Consider the following 17,611-nt stretch of genomic DNA (forward strand, 5'->3'; position numbering starts at 1 on the left):
GCCCATGTTAACACTTCAAAATTCAAATGAATCCAAATGCTAGCAAAAAGAAAATAGCAATAAAGTAGCACTGCAACATTTAGTACTGTTTTTTATGAATAGTACGTATAATTATAAATCATTTAATGAAAGTCTGTATTTTGAAAATACTTTTTAATGTTATTAAAATATTATATTATTTTGTGTACTCACCAGCCCAGTACTTCTTATGAGCTATACCAGCTCATGGACCTTGGCCAGGAAGCTGCAGAAGAACAGGCTGAAGTTCTTGAGGTGGCTGATGTTGGAGTCCAGGTCATGCAGCAGCACCAGGGTGACAGGGTGAGGCTGCAGCTCAGCAGCGGAGACATCACCACCAGGTTCATGGTCAGAGCAGAGCTTTAAGACTCAGTGAGGTGGCTACAAAATTGAAGTTCACGGCCCGAAGTGAAAGAGACTAAGAGACGAGCAGGGCAAGGGCAGGGCTGAATACCTCCTGGGCCTCATTGAGGGTGGGTACAGTCTTAAAGGTGGAAGAACCTGTGACCCCATTCACTTTCTGCTACCCAAATTAGAGTTGCGACCGACAGTTTGCAAAGCCACTCGCTTATTACCATATCATGCAAATTTCTTCCAGCACAGATTAATAAAAATAAAAAAAGTCTTAAATAACACACTACCGCCCCCTCTTGGTGAACAAGCTGACTCACGAGCAACTAGGGAAAATTACCCGTGCAATCTTCTGTTGTTTGTCCTCTTCCACAGCAAGGAAGCTGGTGCAATAAATAGGAACCACGACTTTCTGCAGGGCTGCAAGCAGGTCTCGGGCCTGTTTCCGCTGACTGTGAACACACAACAGCAGAAAGATGAGATGCAACAGGCTCCCAAAAAAAAAATTCAATTATTAACAACATTTGAACTTTTCTGTTCATTCAGACACATTGACAAGAAAGAAAATGTGTGAGGAATTAAGGAAGTATGCAAAGTCTCGGACTACAGAAATTCTAACAAGACCATCACATGAAGCTCAAAGCAGAGTAGTGAGATCCAACGGTATCACAATTCTTGCAGTGTGTGTTTCAGTCACCGGATGGTGCACATCATCCAAGGACTTTGTAAAGAAGCTGAAACTGAGTGCATTAAAGGCCCTATTATCAAAGGAAAAAGGTGGAGCACAAGAACTGCCTGATTAAATACTCCCTGAAGCTACTGGATTAAATTTAGGTTTAGGCTAATAAAGTCATTCTATTTTTAATATAAGTAGCATATTCTTGAATCTGATTTCTGACTGTATGTTTGTCTTTTGGAACTTACTAAGGCAAATGTGTTCTCTCTAACCTGCAACATCTGTTTTAGGTTAGATTCTTGAATTAATATGGGTATGCTTACTGATCAGACCCACTCAGTGGAGTCACATCAGAATCCTGAAAGGGAAGCAGAGAGTTAATTTCATTTCCTACTGAGTGCTTCTGAATAGTAAAGCACAGCCCTCAAATTAAAGTTGCTCACTCAGAGCAGATTAGGCATAGAAAAACAAGGCTTGCCTTGTACACAGTACATTACACCTTGGCTAACAGACTCCTACACCTGCCATACACAGATTATATCTGTACATTAAAGGATCTGCTACACACAAGTATCATGGTCAGCTGCTAACGTACCCGATATATACAATTTGACCCCATTTTTCATCAGTGTCTCCTCTCTGTCCCATGCATCATGCCTTGACCACCAGTGTGTGCATCCTTCTCGAAGTGGTCATAAGGAGGTGCTGGCAAGTAATCCAGCCGAGCTGCCTTTATAGATTTCGTCTCCCAGCACCCCATGGAAAAGTATGTGATCTTGGTGTAGTGAGTGCCAGGATTGTACAGCCTGGATTCGTGGCTCATTGTGGTGGGTACATCCATGTGTCTGTAACTCTGAATGTTAAAACCTCTAAAGTGATTTCCTGGAAAGAAGGACTGCAAATGTATCATGATCAAGATTCCAAATTCTGCCTCAGTGAGACCTGCCCTTTAAATAGAGGAAGCGCAGTTCAAGGAAGGAGTGGGTGATGTGCCCTTTACTGGACAGGCTGGCATGACCCTTGTATCCGTGTAATATTACCATTTGGATCAAGATTTGGATGCACTGCCAGTTGTAAAAGTGAAAGACTCATAATACTTCATCCCCAGCTCAGCCTCAAAACGTAGCACTGCCATCTGCGTTTATGCCTGACTCTTGAATCCAGTGAGAATGCTCAGGAAAAGTTCTATTCTAACTTTGAAGCTCACCGCTACTTCAGAGGAAAAGACTGTGTTTCTGGGCCTTTCACAAAAGAGTTGGTCATGACTCTGGTGTCTGTTTTGACAAGATTTCTTTTGTCAATGAAATTCAACTTCTGTACAATCTCTCACTGCTGCTGACAACTGTATCTTCACAACAATTAAATCATGCTGTGAAATTATTTGCTGCAGCCAAGAAAATCAGGTCCAAGTCACATTGTGACTTTAAACTACCAGAGAAAATTCTGACACAGTTTCTGTTGTCAGGAAAATCAAAGAAAAATATCCCATGCCTAGGAACTCTTCAGTATATTAGCCAGCCTGCCCAAAGTATCTGACTCATCATGAGGCTCTATGGCGTGTACTCTAAGATATAGAAACTTCAGAATCCTGTAACTACTTCAAGATGACATGTCTGAACTGGCTTGAGTGGGAGATCTGCTATAGCTCCCTTTGAAAGCAGGTAACTGTCACACTATAACTCTGAAACTATTTACAATCTATCCTACAGTGACATTAAAGTGCTGCTACCTGGTGTCATTGAAATGGAAGCTCTTTAGCCTCAGTCAACTATGTCAAAACTAAACTGATTAACAAAAAAATTACATCGATGTTTCCCATAGCTCACCCAATTTACAAGTAATTATGAATCATTTTAGTTCTGCATATAATGTAGACATGGTCAGTAAAATATTCCATCTCTCATATGTTGAAGGAAAGGCTCTAGAGTAGGTTGAACACTTCCCATACCTTGGCAGCTATCTCTCTCATAAAGTCACCTTTGGTTAAGAGATTCAACAGTGCCAGTTGAGTCCCTATAAACTAAAGCAGTAAGGATGCATCAACAAAGATCTCTACAAGTCAACTGAAATGCTGGATTACACAGCAGTTGATGTAACCACATTATGTATACAGAGACCAGGAAGGATCAGTGTTGGATCCAATGTTTTTCATCATTTACATGAAATGATTCAGATGTGAATACAGGAGGTACGGTTTGTAAGTTTGCAGATGGCATCAAAATTGGAGCTGTAACAGACAGCAAAGAGGATTACTTCAGGGATCTTGATCAGATGGAGTTTATTTTAGATAAAAAGAGGTGCTGCAGTTTGGAACGGCAAATCAGGGCAAGTCTTATACACTTAATGGTAAGCTCCTGGGGAGTGTTGCTAAACAAAGAGACCTTGGAGTGCAGGTTCACAGTTCATTGAAAGTGGAGCCACAGGAGCTGGAAGAGCTGAAAGTGAGTATAGGAGTTGGAAGGTCATATTGCTGCTGTACAGGACATTTGGAATACTGTGTGCAATTCTGGTCTCCCTGCTATAGAAAGGATGTTGTGAAACTTGAAAGGGCTCAGAAAAGCTTTTCAAGGCTAGCCAGGGTTGGACGGTTTAAGCTATAGGGAGAGGCTGAATAGGCTGGGGTAATTTTCCCCAGAGCATTGGAGGCTGAGGGGTGATCTTAGTACAGGTTTATAAAATCACAAAGGACATGGAGACAGAAAATAGACAAGATATTTTCATCGGGGTGGGTGAGTCCAAAACTACAGGGCATAGGCTTAAGGTGAGAGGGGAAAGATTTAAAAGCAATCTAATGGGTAACTTTTTTATGTAGGGATGGGTGCGTATAAGGAATAAGCTGCCAGAGGAAGTGATGGATGCTGGTACAATTACAACATTTAAAAGGCACCTGGATGAATATAGGTATAGGAAGGGTTGACAGGATATGGGACTAGATTTATTTAGGATATCCAGTCAGCACGGACGAGTTGGACTGATGGGTCTGTTTCTGTGCTGTACATCTCTATGACTCAGTAACACACACGAGTATTAAAGAAATTTCATCAACAATAGTTCTGCCACAAGCCTTAGATTGATCAGGAGAACAAACAGATGATAGGGTTCTCCTTGAAGCCAGTTCAGGCAAAACGCCGAGAAAATCAAATACGATCGATTGGCACAGTGTCCAGATGCTGAAATATAGTTCCCCTCCACCAAGTGCTGTACCTCAACTCTCAAATAGCCAGGACTCCAGGGAAGACAGACACTCTAAAGCTCTGTTTGAGCGGTGGTTGCATTGACATTGATGACTGGAAAAACTTAATGCCAATTGTTCAAAATAGCAGTAACTTGTCTGGCAAATTCTACACTCGCGATTCTATTATTTCATGGGCATTAGGCAGGACACCCCAAAAATCTGCAAGTTGAGAATCAACCTGTTCAGTCACACGAAGAACAACAGCGCAAATCTGTGACCCTGCATAGAAACATCCTCAAATCCAGGGACAGCAAATGACAACCATTGTATGACTCCAGTCCATAACACAGCATTTTGAAGATGCTCTGCTGCATCTCAATTATAGCAAAACCTTGACCAACATTTACATTTCCCCAGTAATGGTGTAATGGATGGCAACACATAGGCTGATATAACTCAAGAAAGTACCTCACCACCACCTTCCCAAGGGCAACTAGGGACAGGCAATAAATGCTGGCCAGCCAGCAACGCCCACTTTCTACATGTGATGAAGAAGAATTACTGAATTGACAAAGTATTTGGTACAATTGGATGAAATCAGGGCACTATAGGCTAGTTTATTTCCAACCCTACCTGTCACCACAGACACAAGTTGATTTCAAAACTTTCATAATAAGTTTATGATTTTTCACCTTTGCTCAATTTTTCTACAGGTCTAATAACTGGATACAAACCAGTGATGCAGCACATCATTTATCAAGTAGATCAGATGAAGGCGTAGTTCAAAATGAGCTCCTTCAGCTGTGATACGGTTTCTCAGGTGGCCAGACATCAGCTCACAATGTTGTGGGGTTTTTGCATTATTAAACATCCAGTTCTTACCAGCCTAAAGGAGAAAGGAGAACACAGCAGGAAATCATGAGTGTTTTGGTCACTCCTGGGGGTTGCAATAAAACAAGCAACTTTAAAAAAAGCACCATCTCCAACAGCATCTATCAAAAATATTATCAAAATCTTTTTGTTTTTATTGTGACCTTAACATTGACTTTAAAAAAAATAATAAAATGATACTGCATTAATAGGGAGAGAATGATGGCAAGGGGTATCTGTATATACCTGAATTCCAGCTGTTTTCATGGTTCAGTTTTCAGGAGTGCCCTGTTACCACCACTTTATTTAATTCATCATGGGATTTGGTCATCGATGGCTGGGCCAACATTTATCGCCCTTCCCTAACTGCCCTGAAAAAGGCTCTCAAACAGCTATAGTCATTGTGGTGTAGGAACACTCACAATGATTTCAGGAAGGGATTCCAGCTGTTCCAGTTCAACAGCCAGGAACATTTACTCCTTGTCATAGTTAAAATACTAAACAATCAGGATGCCTTGTCCAAAGTGCAACACCACTAGAATGCAGAAACATTCCAAAGCTGTTTCACAGAACCTAATTTAGCCTTTACATTAGCATTTCAGACATACAACATCACAGTTGGAAAGCAAGCTAAAAATTACATGAGCGGTCACCAATGTTCCCTCTAAGTCACACAACAACCTGCAAGGTTCTTTGAACACCATGTAGGTTAGAAACAAGCTGGCTTCTCAATGTCAGTTGTTTGCAGGCTGCTGCAAAAATATGGTAAAGACCATGGGAACTTATAGGAATTGGGTGTGTATAACAACAAAAAAAAGGCACGTTAATGAACTCGACTACTGGACTAGGGCCAAGTTCGAGTTAACCAAGTGCTAATAAATCAACAGCCAAAAAGTATTCAATGCATAATGCAGAAACATTCAAGATTGTAAAAATAATTTTGATCAAAGACAATGGTTGCACATGACAACTTCAGATCATATTCATTTAAACTATAAAAATCAGCCAGCTACACAATTCTAGATTTCCTTCGAACTTGGATCATAACTAGAGAGATCATGGAGTTATTGAACAAGGGTAAAATGTTGGAGGCTGGCATTGTCACAAGTGATACTGATGGGAATAAATGAGATAATATAACAACACGACATGAAGAAAACCGATGCATTAAAACATATTGGATTAAGTGCAATTCATCTTATTGGTAGGAATTATAAATATCAATAAATAAGTTTGGCGACTACAACAGACTGCATCAATTGCGAGGCAAGATATTCCAATCCTAGATGTTTTAAAATTAGAAGTAAAGTTCACGACAATACATGTCAAAAGCACAGCCACAAAAAGGAGCAGAAGGACAACACTGCTCCTATCTGTAACATCAACTTCACTTTCCTGCCTGGTCCCCTTAACCTTTGATCCCTTGATTGAAAATATGTCCAACTCATTACTGAGTATCTCCAATTACCCAGTGTCTACTGTTCTCTAGGATAGTTAATTCCAAGTATGAACATACCTCTAAGAAATGTTTCCTCATCTCCACCCTAAATACGAGATCCCTGTTCTGAAATGGCACGCCCTATTTTTAGATTCTTGTATAAAGGGAAACATCTGCTCAGTATCTACCCTGTCAAGCCCACTCAATCTTAAGATTTAATAAGATCATCCCTTATTTTTCTAAACTTCAAACAGTACACAGACTCAAACTTCTCAACATTTCTTCAAAAGACGACCCATTTACCCCAGGAATCAATCTAATGAACCTTCTCTGATTTCTAACTATGCAAGTATATCCCTTCTGAAATACGGAGGCCAAAACTGTAAATAGCATTCTCCTTGTAATCTCACCAATGATCTGTACAATTGTAGCAAGTCTTTCTTATTTCTATTCTGCAACCCCCTTGCAATAAAGGATAACATTTCATTTGCATTCATAATTACTTGGTGCACCTGCATGCTCACTGTTTATGATTCATAGATTCTTTTGAACTGTCACAATCTCTCACTCCATCTAAATAATATTCATTTTCCATATTTTCTCCATATGTTAAACATCTGCCCACTCAACCTATCCATCTATGTTTCCATCACAACTTGCTTTCCTACCTATCTGCTCATCAGCAAACTTGGTTACAATATAATCTGTCGCTTCATCTAATTCCTTAATAAAAATTGTACACATATGCAACTGCTTATCTTCATTTTATCTAAAGTTTTTTCCAGCCTATTCTAGTAAACTTTGTCTTTATCGCATATCATTTATATTCTATCGAGTTGTGATCAGTCTTATATTTAGGATCCTTTATTATTCATTAACCCTGTCTCAATACATAACACCAAGTCTACAATAGCTGGTTTCCTGATTTCAAAAGTAGAAAGTTCTGAAGAAGAGATAGCGTGCCCTGACGAAGAGCTCCAACTCAAAACATCAACTCTCCTGCTCCTCTGATGCTGCCTGATCTGCTGTGTTCCTCCAGCTCCATGCTGTATTGACTTTAACTCCAGCATCTTCAGTTCTTGCTATCTCTTCTTCAGAACCTTCTACTTCTGAAACTAATCAGGAAACCAGCTACTTTAGACTTGGTGTTATGTAATAAAACAGGGTTAATGACTTATGTCCTCATGAAGGGTCCACCTGAAACGGTGACTCTCCTGCTCCTCTGATGCTGCCTGACCTGCTGTGTTCCTCCAGCTCTGGGAGCAAAATCTTAATTTTTGTTTTCTCCACAGATGTTGACAGACCTGCTGACTTCCTGCAGTAACTCTAATTTTTGTTTTATTTCGGTTCCAGAAGGTATTGTTCTAAGAAAATGTCCTGAATACATCTTTAAAGTTACCTTTAACAATTTGTTGTCTAATCTATGCGAAGATGAAAATTGCCACCAATTATGGCAGTATTTACAAGTCTTACGTTTTGATCTATACTGTTTTACAGTATAGCTACTATTAGAGAAGTACACTTACCACCGAACAGAAAACAGTATCTAACCCTAGCTGTACTACTGGCAACATGATTGCAATTGGCTACTTTTAGGGGGTCTGCATTCTTCATATCAGTGTTGTGGAATGGAACACCCAGGTTTTGCAATCTCCACGGCAAAGTTCATTCCCCCATTGTCAAAGAGCCAAAAAAAAATCAAAATGCATTTGTTTAGTTGCTGCGATCCCATGGATCTAATTTGAACCCCACTGACACACTGCTGATGCTCAAAAAAAAAGGTGACCAAGTGGCAACACATAAATTTTAATCCTCATTATATTCTAGTTTTTCTTGTCTTTATCTGAGCACTCTTGCAACTAGCACCACAAATGGAGTACAGTTCTACAGACATGGCACAGTGACCATTTTTCATGTGAAAACCCAGACCTGAGGGCAGATGGGAAAATATGACCATTTCACTGCTATCAGCAACCATATTCAAATTCTACACGCACAAGGACATTGTAGGCATTCCTGGTTAGTGAAGTGGGATTCTTGCCTCTTCCCAAGCAACCATACTACTGTCTTTAATGGTGTCAGATAACTCAGGATAAACCAAGGATCAAGACGTACAGAGCTATTTGCAACTGTGTCAGCTACAACAGTAGTATTGTGTGTCTCTCTTTCATTGTATCACACGTTTTGTTGATTTGCATGTAGCAAGCTTTAGTAGCTAAAAATCAGATGAGATTATATACGGTTGGAATTTTCATCCAAGACCCAGTGCCAACATTAATCTCTGTTTAATACTGTATCAGTGTGAAACCTGCAAGTTCAAATCAAGTCAATAAGAGAGGCACCGTACTGAGATGGCATCTTTGGTACAGCTGTCGATAATGGGTTGTAACAGGCTGTCAAATTCAGTCATGTCCAGCTGCGTCTCTGACAGGAGCTTCTGTATTTGTTGTTCCATTGCCAAGGCAATTGCTGCAGTTATTTGCTCCTAGATGAAAATTGAAAAGCTTCATTAAATAGAGAAGGGATCAAATGACAAAGGAAATGATAGAAACAGTTCTGACGAAGGACCACATCTCAAATTGCTGTTTTTTTTCTTTAAACTATCCATTCATCACCCCCCAGAGAGTCACAGAGACCCTGCAGAACAGAAAAAGGCCTATCAAGTCTGTGCTGATCCAAAACAACCACCTATCTATTCTAATCCATGTATTTTTAAGCAAACAATTAGGCCATAGTCTTGCTGGCCCACGCCTTGGCATTGTAAGTGTACAACTAAATATTTCCTACAGGCAGTGAGTTTCAGGTTCCCACGAGAGTGAAAACACTTTCCCTTCATGGTGTCTCTAAGCCTCTAACCCCAATGTTAAATTTATGCCCCCGGTCTTTAATCGATCTACCAAGGGGTAAATGTTCTTTCCTGTCTACCCTGTCGATGTCCCCCATAATTTTATACATAGCAATCATGACTCCCAAATGTCTTCTGCTCTAAGGAAAACAACCCCAGTCTGTTTGATCTCCCTTCACAACTGAAACTCTCCAGCCCAGGCAATAATCTGGTAAAAACAAAAACAAAGTTGCTGGAAAAGCACAGCAGGTCTGGCAGCATCTGCGAAGGAGAAAACAGAGTTAACGTTTCGGGTCCGGTGACCCTTCCTCAGAACTAGTCCCATGAAACATCATCTTTCTCTCTACATATGCTGCCATAGCTGTTGAGCTTCTCCAACAACTTCTGTTTTTGTTACTGATTTCCAGCATTCATAGTTTCGTTTAATTTTATTGTATTAGTACAAGTTGTTGACCCAGATTTCTTGATACCCTTATCTATCTTCTTAGAAAAAAAAGACACAAAAAAAAGCTAACAGGCCAGTTGACTTAACATGTTATGCCAATATATAAGGGTCTGTTAAAAAGGACACAACAGCACTGCATTTAGAAATATATTAAAAAAACAGAGTCAGCATGGCTTCACAAAGGAGAAATCATGTCTGACAAATGTAATCAAATTCTATGAAGATGCAACAAGCAGGATAGATAAAGGAGAAACAGTGAACATGATATATTCCGAATAGTAATTATTATTAGGAATAATTTGGATTATTAGGCTACTTAGTAAGATAAGAGTTCACAGTGCTGCAGGTTTCATATTAGTTTGGACAGAAGATTGGCCAAATGATAAAAAAAAAGCTGGAATAAAGGAGATATTTTCAAGATGGCAATCTGTAACTAGTCAAGTTCCACAGATATTAGTGCCTGGGGACACATTACAACGTTTATTAATACATTGGATAACAAAAGTGAACGGACTATTGCTAAGTTTATGAAGACATAAAAATAAATCCAAAGGCAGGTGGTGAGGGTGGCACAAGAAATCAGAATGAAATAAACACGTTAATCAAGTCTGTAAAAACTTGGCAGATGAAACACAATGAGTAAACGTAAGTTCACGCACTTTGGTAGGAAAAATAGAAGAGCTGAATATTATTTAAATAAGGAAAGACTGTAAGGGAATCAAGGGTTATGGGAAAAAGGGAGGAAATGAGTTAAGGTTTATCCAATCAGACATGATCTCTGACTGGTAGAACAGGCTTGGTGGGACAAGTGGCCTAATTCTGTTTCTACATCTTGCAGTCTCATTGAAATTTATTAGCCACAATCCTGAAAAATTTCATCAACTACAGCATCCTGGGTCTTTTCAGTTTAACAGAATTTTGTATTTCCATTATCCTTTATCCAAATTCCTCCTGCTGATGAAAATTGAAATAAACATTCTAGAACACACAGAAGATTGTTTCAAATTAGGAGTATTTAGTGGCAAAATCAAAGCTTTAGATGCTAACTGAGACATTCAAATACATAACTGAGTTTATATTATGACAGGACAACGGACCACTATCTTTGCTGGGGTCCAGTCTTATAACTGCCAGGTATCATGACTGACCTGTCTTTGCACAAGGAGATGCTGTTCCTGCTGCTGTAGATTCCACACACTCTGCTGAATCAACTCCTCTAACTGTGGCTGGCCAGAAGCTGGAGGTGTGGGTGGCTGAGTTAGAGTTGAGGCAGGTGCTGGGACAGGCACAGCTGTGGAGGCAGGTGGAGGAACTGGGGCTGGGATTGGAGCTGGCACAGGGGATGCAGTTGGAGGTTCACTTTCCTGCCCTGATGGATTACACAACACTGCAAAAAGAACACACAGAAGTTAAATGTTAAATGTTTCGCAACATAATTTCATTCATCACAAGTAAACAACTTTGGGGCAGCACTGTGGCTCAGTGGTTAGCACTGCAGCCTCACAGCACCAGGGAATCAGGTTCGATTCCAGCCTCAGGCAACTGTCAGTGCGGAGTTTGCACATTCTCCCCGTGTCTGCGCGGGTTTCCTCCGGGTGCTAAGAGTTTCCTCCCACAGTCCAATCATGTGCAGGCTAGGTGGATTGGCCATGCTAAATTGCCCGTAGTGTTCAGGGGTGTTTGGGTTATAGGGGGATAGGTTTGGGTGGGATGCTCCAAAGGGCAGTGTGGACTTGTTGGGCTGAAGGGCCTGTTTCCACACTGTAGGGAATCTAATCTAATCTAAAAAAGAATGGACTGAATTTGGTCAGTATCTTTGAACCATCTTTCTTTCCCAAAGCCCATTCGTACAACCAGATCTCTAGACGGTAAGGGTTCTTGAATGACACAGAATGCAGTTAATCTTCGAGTAAGTTCACAGTTGATCAGGTTTGAGCTTAATAGGTAGCCCTCTGAACAGGGATTTTGCTGGACGTCCAATCCTGAGTGGGAATCTGACTAACTCTCATCTCTAACAAGTCCAAGGACACTCAGGTTGTCCTGTCAATTCTTCAGAAAATGTAGGATAAATGAAAAATCTAATGGATTTAATGACTTGCAAAGGTAGATTGAAAGTTGTTTCCGAGCGACATGATTCAGCACCACACCATTTACCCAGCACTGCGGAAAGGGAATTGTGTTTTAGGATCAGAAGCAATTGTGTCTCAGGAAATATACTTTTCACTTATCAGGAATATGTATTTCGATATCAGAAGGAACATTCTGTTCTACAACTTTTTCTTCCACTGGCATTTCTGATATTCTGAGTAGTTTCACATGTTGCCATTAGTACAACATACCATACAAACTGTGTCATGTTTCAGATAGTCAGAAAAATGTATGAATGGATAAGAAATAGACATCTCATTTTAGGGGCACACAACCTCCTAGCAGCGCTGCTGCACATGTGTCAGATGCGGTCCAATCATAACACAGTACAGCATGCCAGGATATTATGGGTTTATGTCCCGCACAAAGAACTTCAGTACATAGTCTAATCTGAAACAGTTAGAGTGCTGCCTTCTTTTGCATGGAACACTAATCCAAGAGGACAGATGTAAAAGTAACATAAAAGATCCTATAGTAATTTTTTTGATGAGAAGGGGACTTTGCCATGGAGTCCAAACAATAACTATGCCTCAAACAATGACACTAAAGGCAGATGATCTGTCTGTCTGTGGAATCCTATTAGTTGAAATAAGTTACTTAAATCTTCCCCTCTGTACTTTTGGATTTTGTTTTGCCAGTTACCTGACTATGTTTACTCTGAGTGAGGCAAGGAGCTGGCTCACAGCATCCTGTAATTTCACATTCAAAAGAAACGTCGGAGAATAACAGTTTAATCAAATCAAGTCAGCTTCAAAGATCCTAGTACTGAATATGACAAAACGAAATTGGTAAATAAATTCAGCAAGTCCAGCACCATCTGGAAAGAGGAATAGAATCAAGAGTCATATCAGATTTGAAACATGGTTCTCTCTCCATAGATGCTGCAAAACTGGAATTTCTCTCTCACTTTGTTTTTAGTTCAGGGATTGAACATGTCATGATCAAGTTATACAGTAAGTAACCTGTTTGGTTCCTGTAAGCTAAGCACACGTACTGTCTTGGAACAATTAGATTAACCTTTGGAAACAATGTTCTGCACGGATTTGCAGGTCAAAACCTTTTTGGGCATTGATTTAAAATCGATGCTATCAGGTTAGTTTCTCATGTTCAGCTCAGGTCTTTTACCTCAACCATGAGCTATCAAGATCAGAAATCAATTGACTCAAAGCCAGCTAATCAGAGGTACATGAAATAAGTTCGGGCACATTAAAACAATTTTAGACATTGAGTGACCAAGACGTCAGGTGAACCAAACAAACATGTAGAACTTTGACTAATGCGCTAAATGCGTCCATTGAGTCACATTGTTCTTGAAATAGTTTTGTCAGCTAATACTAGAGCAAGGGAATCACTGTTTGAAATAAGCAAGTGCTTTAGACTGCGCAGAACAAAATCAACTTTGATCACCAGGTACAGACTGTGATACAACATGCCAAAATACTTTTTATTATCGCAAGACTGAAAACTCTTCAGCAATGGTGCAACTTAAAGATCATATTTTTATTCAACCTTTTCAAATAACTCTAGAATCTATACTTAAAACGTGTTTCATTGATATGAAGTTAATGGGCTGGAAAAACAGCTTTGCAACGGTAAGTACTCAGTGCATTTGTCCTATACATATCACTAATTTGCATGTTTCTCTAAAAGGAGATTAATTATTTAGTGGTTTCTGGTGGATTTAGTTGAACAACAAATGTTAGTCAAACCTAAGGAGATCTCCCTGCCTTCCTCTGAATCATTGATCATACATCTGAGACACTGGAACACTGCTTTAAAATGTTACCTGAAATGCAAGATCATAACAGTGCAGTACCTCCAACAGCACTGCACTGATGTCAACTGATATTATGAGTATGCTACAATTCAGCAGTGAAGTTTAAACCTGCAACTCTCTGATTAAGAGAGAAACTTCAGTAAAAAAAGCATGGTATTCATTTTATTAATTCAGGAGACGTGGGCATCACTAGCTAGACTAGCATTTATTGCCCATTTTTCACTGTCCTGGAAACGATGGTGGCGAGCTGCCTTCTTGAACTACTGCCGTCCATTTGGTATAGATGCTCGCAGGAAAGAAGTTCCAGGATTTAGACCAGTGGCAATGAAGGTATAGCAATATATTTTCAATCAGTATCATCTGGGACTTGAAAGGGATCTTGCATGTGTTGGTGTTCTCATGTATCTACTGTGCTTTTGTCTTTCTAGGTGGTAGAGGTCAAAGATATGGAAATGCAGCTTTTTGTGTGGCTATATCTTCAAAGGTTGCATCGGTTTAAGCTACTTGTGACATACAGTCCCTTTGTTTCAGTCAATAGAGAAAGCTGTGTTCTACAGTTGCGCTGACTGTAGGAGACAGACCAGTTTGAAACATTCATTTGTTTCATCATGGATGAAGAAATGTTCTCCAGCCTGCTGCTGAAGGAAGCTTAGTTAGTTGCTGTTTACGTCTCTGAAACAGTGAATACTGTTATAACAGGGCATCAGTAATGAAGCGAGTGAATGTTTAAGGTGGTATAATGAATGGCAGTCAAGTGGGCTGCTATCAAGATTTTTTATTGTTAAGAGGTGCACTCATCCAGATAGGCACATTGCTTAATTTATATGAAATTACTGAAATAGTATTCCATTGACTTATGCCTTGTAGATGATGGGCAAGCTTTGAAAATTCAACAGTTGAATTGCTTGCCACTGAATTCCCGGCCTCTAACCTGCTCTGGTCAGCACAGCATGTAAACGGTTCACCCAGTTCAAAAACAGCAACCCCAGAATATTGGTGGAATGCAACAATGGTTGTCATTTAATGTCAAGGAGATGGTTAGATTCTCTCTTGTTAGAGAGAATATCTGACATCATGCCAGAACCAATTTTAGCATTTGAAAGAGCCTATAAAATTACACAAACCTACAATTTATTTAGAAGCCTAACAAATGTTGGCTTGATAGACCCCAGACAAGTCTACAAGTTATGTTCACATAATCCTCAATTGCCATGCCTTCTAACATTCTAGACTGATCATTTGTCTTTTATATAAAGCAGCAGCCCGCTTGCAATTTTATTGCCATTCTGACATTTTTTTCCTACTTGATACATTTCCCTTAAGAATATGAAACATACAGCCAATTCTTAACTGTAGAATAAAGAATGCAATGTGAAATTAGATCACTTATCCCAATTAGCAACTTAAGCTTCTTTATTCAGACACCCCAAATTAGACAAACCAGTTATTCCTTGTTGATTATAGAACCTTGCTGTGAAGATGTGCAGAAGTATTACTTAAATTAAGCAATGGCTGCATTTCAAAATACCTTCATTAGGATATCTTCCCTTTGTGGAAGTTATATAAACGCAAGTTTCTAATAATAACCTCCACTTCCATAACAGCTTGAATCTCATTACCCATACATTATTAGACTTGCCTGGTGTCAGCTGAGAAAAATTTCACTAAGAAAGATGGAATTTGTATGATCTCTTTTATACCTTTTCTTATTAACAAAAAAACTTCTTTTGAGAACAGAATCCCACCTTTTTGCTCCAGAGTATACCTTCAAAAGTTAACGAAATTGACATCTCCTCCCTCTAATCCTGTTTTATTACTTTTCCATACATATTAAGCTGCTGATAACTCAGCAATGTCAAACCTAAATTCTGTAGAAAACAGTTATCTTCAAAGAGAAATTAGGGAATACACTGCAATTGCTGGTTATTAACTGTTTCAAAAATACAACAAATTATTAGTTGCATTTCCTGGGAAATAACTGCCAATGAATTGGCTAGGACATGATAATTACACTGGCCATTCAATCAAACTTCCCAATGTAGAGTTTGATTCTTTTATTACCTTGCTAAACTAGACATTACTATATCACAATGTTGGCATTACTTGTTACCTAATGCCAAGCAGAACTTATTCTTATCTTCCATTTAATAAAAGCTGTCCCTCTATACTTCTTAAGCAGATCAAATTAATGATAACATATGTATGCATATTTTCTAAGTAAGGAACTGTGTGGGGAAAAAGGAGTGGAAGCGATCCACCAAACAAAAAGGAACCTTAAGTTCCATAACTAAATTTCAAATAAAATGGAGTGGCCTGCAAAACTTAACAAGTAAAGATACCAAAGTGCAATTTCGTGGCTTATTTTTTGAGTAACTCTACAGGTTTATCATCTTTGAAATCTAAATGCTGTATTTACACTTACATTGCTGCTCGATTGCCAGTTTGTATTGGTAATAATTATAGTATTCGCCTCCAAACAGAAAAGAGAACTTGGGGTTTTCTTTCTGTTTCTCCATTGTCATTTTCTCGAATTCGGGGCCATTCCGGGCCACAAACTGTGCTAGTTTGTCGATGACATTCCTCAACTCCTGGTCTGCAACAAGAAAAACATTATTAACATCGACGCTACGACTATATCTCTTTTTTTGCCATTGAAGATGTTGTGCTATTTGGCAGATCTAACACACATTTTATATATATAAATAGGTTACATATGTTCCGTTGATAGAAAACGCTGTCATACATCATATAAACTAGCCGAAATTGACTATTCAGTCCCATTAGTCTGATCCACTGAGAGATAAAATTATAGCTGACTGGACTGTGGCCTCAACTCCTTTTTTTCCATCTACCCCCAATAGTCTTATATTATTGACTAACAATGGAGTCAATCAATTTCTACCTTAAAGATATTTAACGACTGTCTCCGCTTTTTTTTCCTCAGAAAGAAAATGATACAGACTCATGACCTGCATCTTTCAATATAACCTTTCCTCGCTAGATTCATCCCAGAAATCAGAAAAGAAGCCTCCATGGGCTGTTTCTAAGTTATGAAATTTCTTAAAGGCAACCAAAACTGTGCACAATACTCTAAACGTGGACTCATCCATGCTCCATGCAACTCTTCCCTACCTTTATGTTTGAATCCCTTTGCAATTAAGTCAAGTTTCCATTTGCTTTCCTAATCCTTTACTGTATCCGCATACTAATTTCTCACGATTTATGTACCAGGAGACTGGTTTTTTTAAAAAAAATACTCGGGGGATGAGGCGTTGCTGAATAGGCTAGTATTTACTGCCCACACCCCATTATACTCGAAGTGGTAACAAAGTGTGGAGCTGGATGAACACAGCAGGCCAAGCAGCATCTTAGGAGCACAAAAGCTGACGTTTCGGGCCTAGATCCTTCATCGGACACTTTCGTGCTCCTAGCATGCTGCTTGGCCTGTTGTTCATCCAGCTCCACGCTTTGTTATCTTGGATTCTCCAGCATTTGCAGTTCCCATTATCTCTGATTACATTCAAAGTGGTGATGGAGAACTACCCCCGACTACTGCAATTCTGTAGTGTAGGCAGGAATATAGCAAAATGGCAAACTACAGTGGCTCAGTACTTAGTACTGCTACCTCAAAGCACTAGGGCCTCGGGTTTAATTCCAGCCTTGGGTATCTGTTTTTATGATGCGTGCATATTCTCCCAGTATCTGTGTGGACTTCCTCTGGGTCCTCCAGTTTACTCCAACAGTCCAAAGATGTGCAAGGTAGATGTATGAGCCATGGGAAACCCAGGGAATGGTTCAGGAGTGGGTCTGGATGGGATTCTCTTCAGAGAGTCAGTGTGGGCCCTTGATGGGCTGAATGGAGTGATTC

The 17,611-nt window shown here is 39.6% G+C and overlaps 1 protein-coding gene across 3 annotated transcripts in view; it reads right to left on the reverse strand.

Moving 5' to 3' along the window:
* The window catches only part of cherp (calcium homeostasis endoplasmic reticulum protein), a 64,817-nt gene that overhangs the window by 37,739 nt on the left and 9,467 nt on the right, over window positions 1–17,611 (reverse strand). For all 3 annotated transcript variants that reach the window (XM_048559771.2, XM_048559768.2, XM_048559770.2), the window contains exons 2-6: window positions 16,166–16,336; window positions 10,967–11,205; window positions 8,876–9,013; window positions 4,955–5,106; window positions 710–821 (exon numbers count right to left, since the gene is read on the reverse strand). In XM_048559771.2, coding sequence (XP_048415728.1) covers window positions 710–821; window positions 4,955–5,106; window positions 8,876–9,013; window positions 10,967–11,205; window positions 16,166–16,336 — 812 coding nt within the window. The remainder of the gene's footprint in view (window positions 1–709; window positions 822–4,954; window positions 5,107–8,875; window positions 9,014–10,966; window positions 11,206–16,165; window positions 16,337–17,611) is intronic.

The sequence above is a fragment of the Stegostoma tigrinum genome, chromosome 30 (genome assembly GCF_030684315.1).
Source record: "Stegostoma tigrinum isolate sSteTig4 chromosome 30, sSteTig4.hap1, whole genome shotgun sequence".
In the NCBI taxonomy this organism is placed as follows: domain Eukaryota; kingdom Metazoa; phylum Chordata; class Chondrichthyes; order Orectolobiformes; family Stegostomatidae; genus Stegostoma; species Stegostoma tigrinum.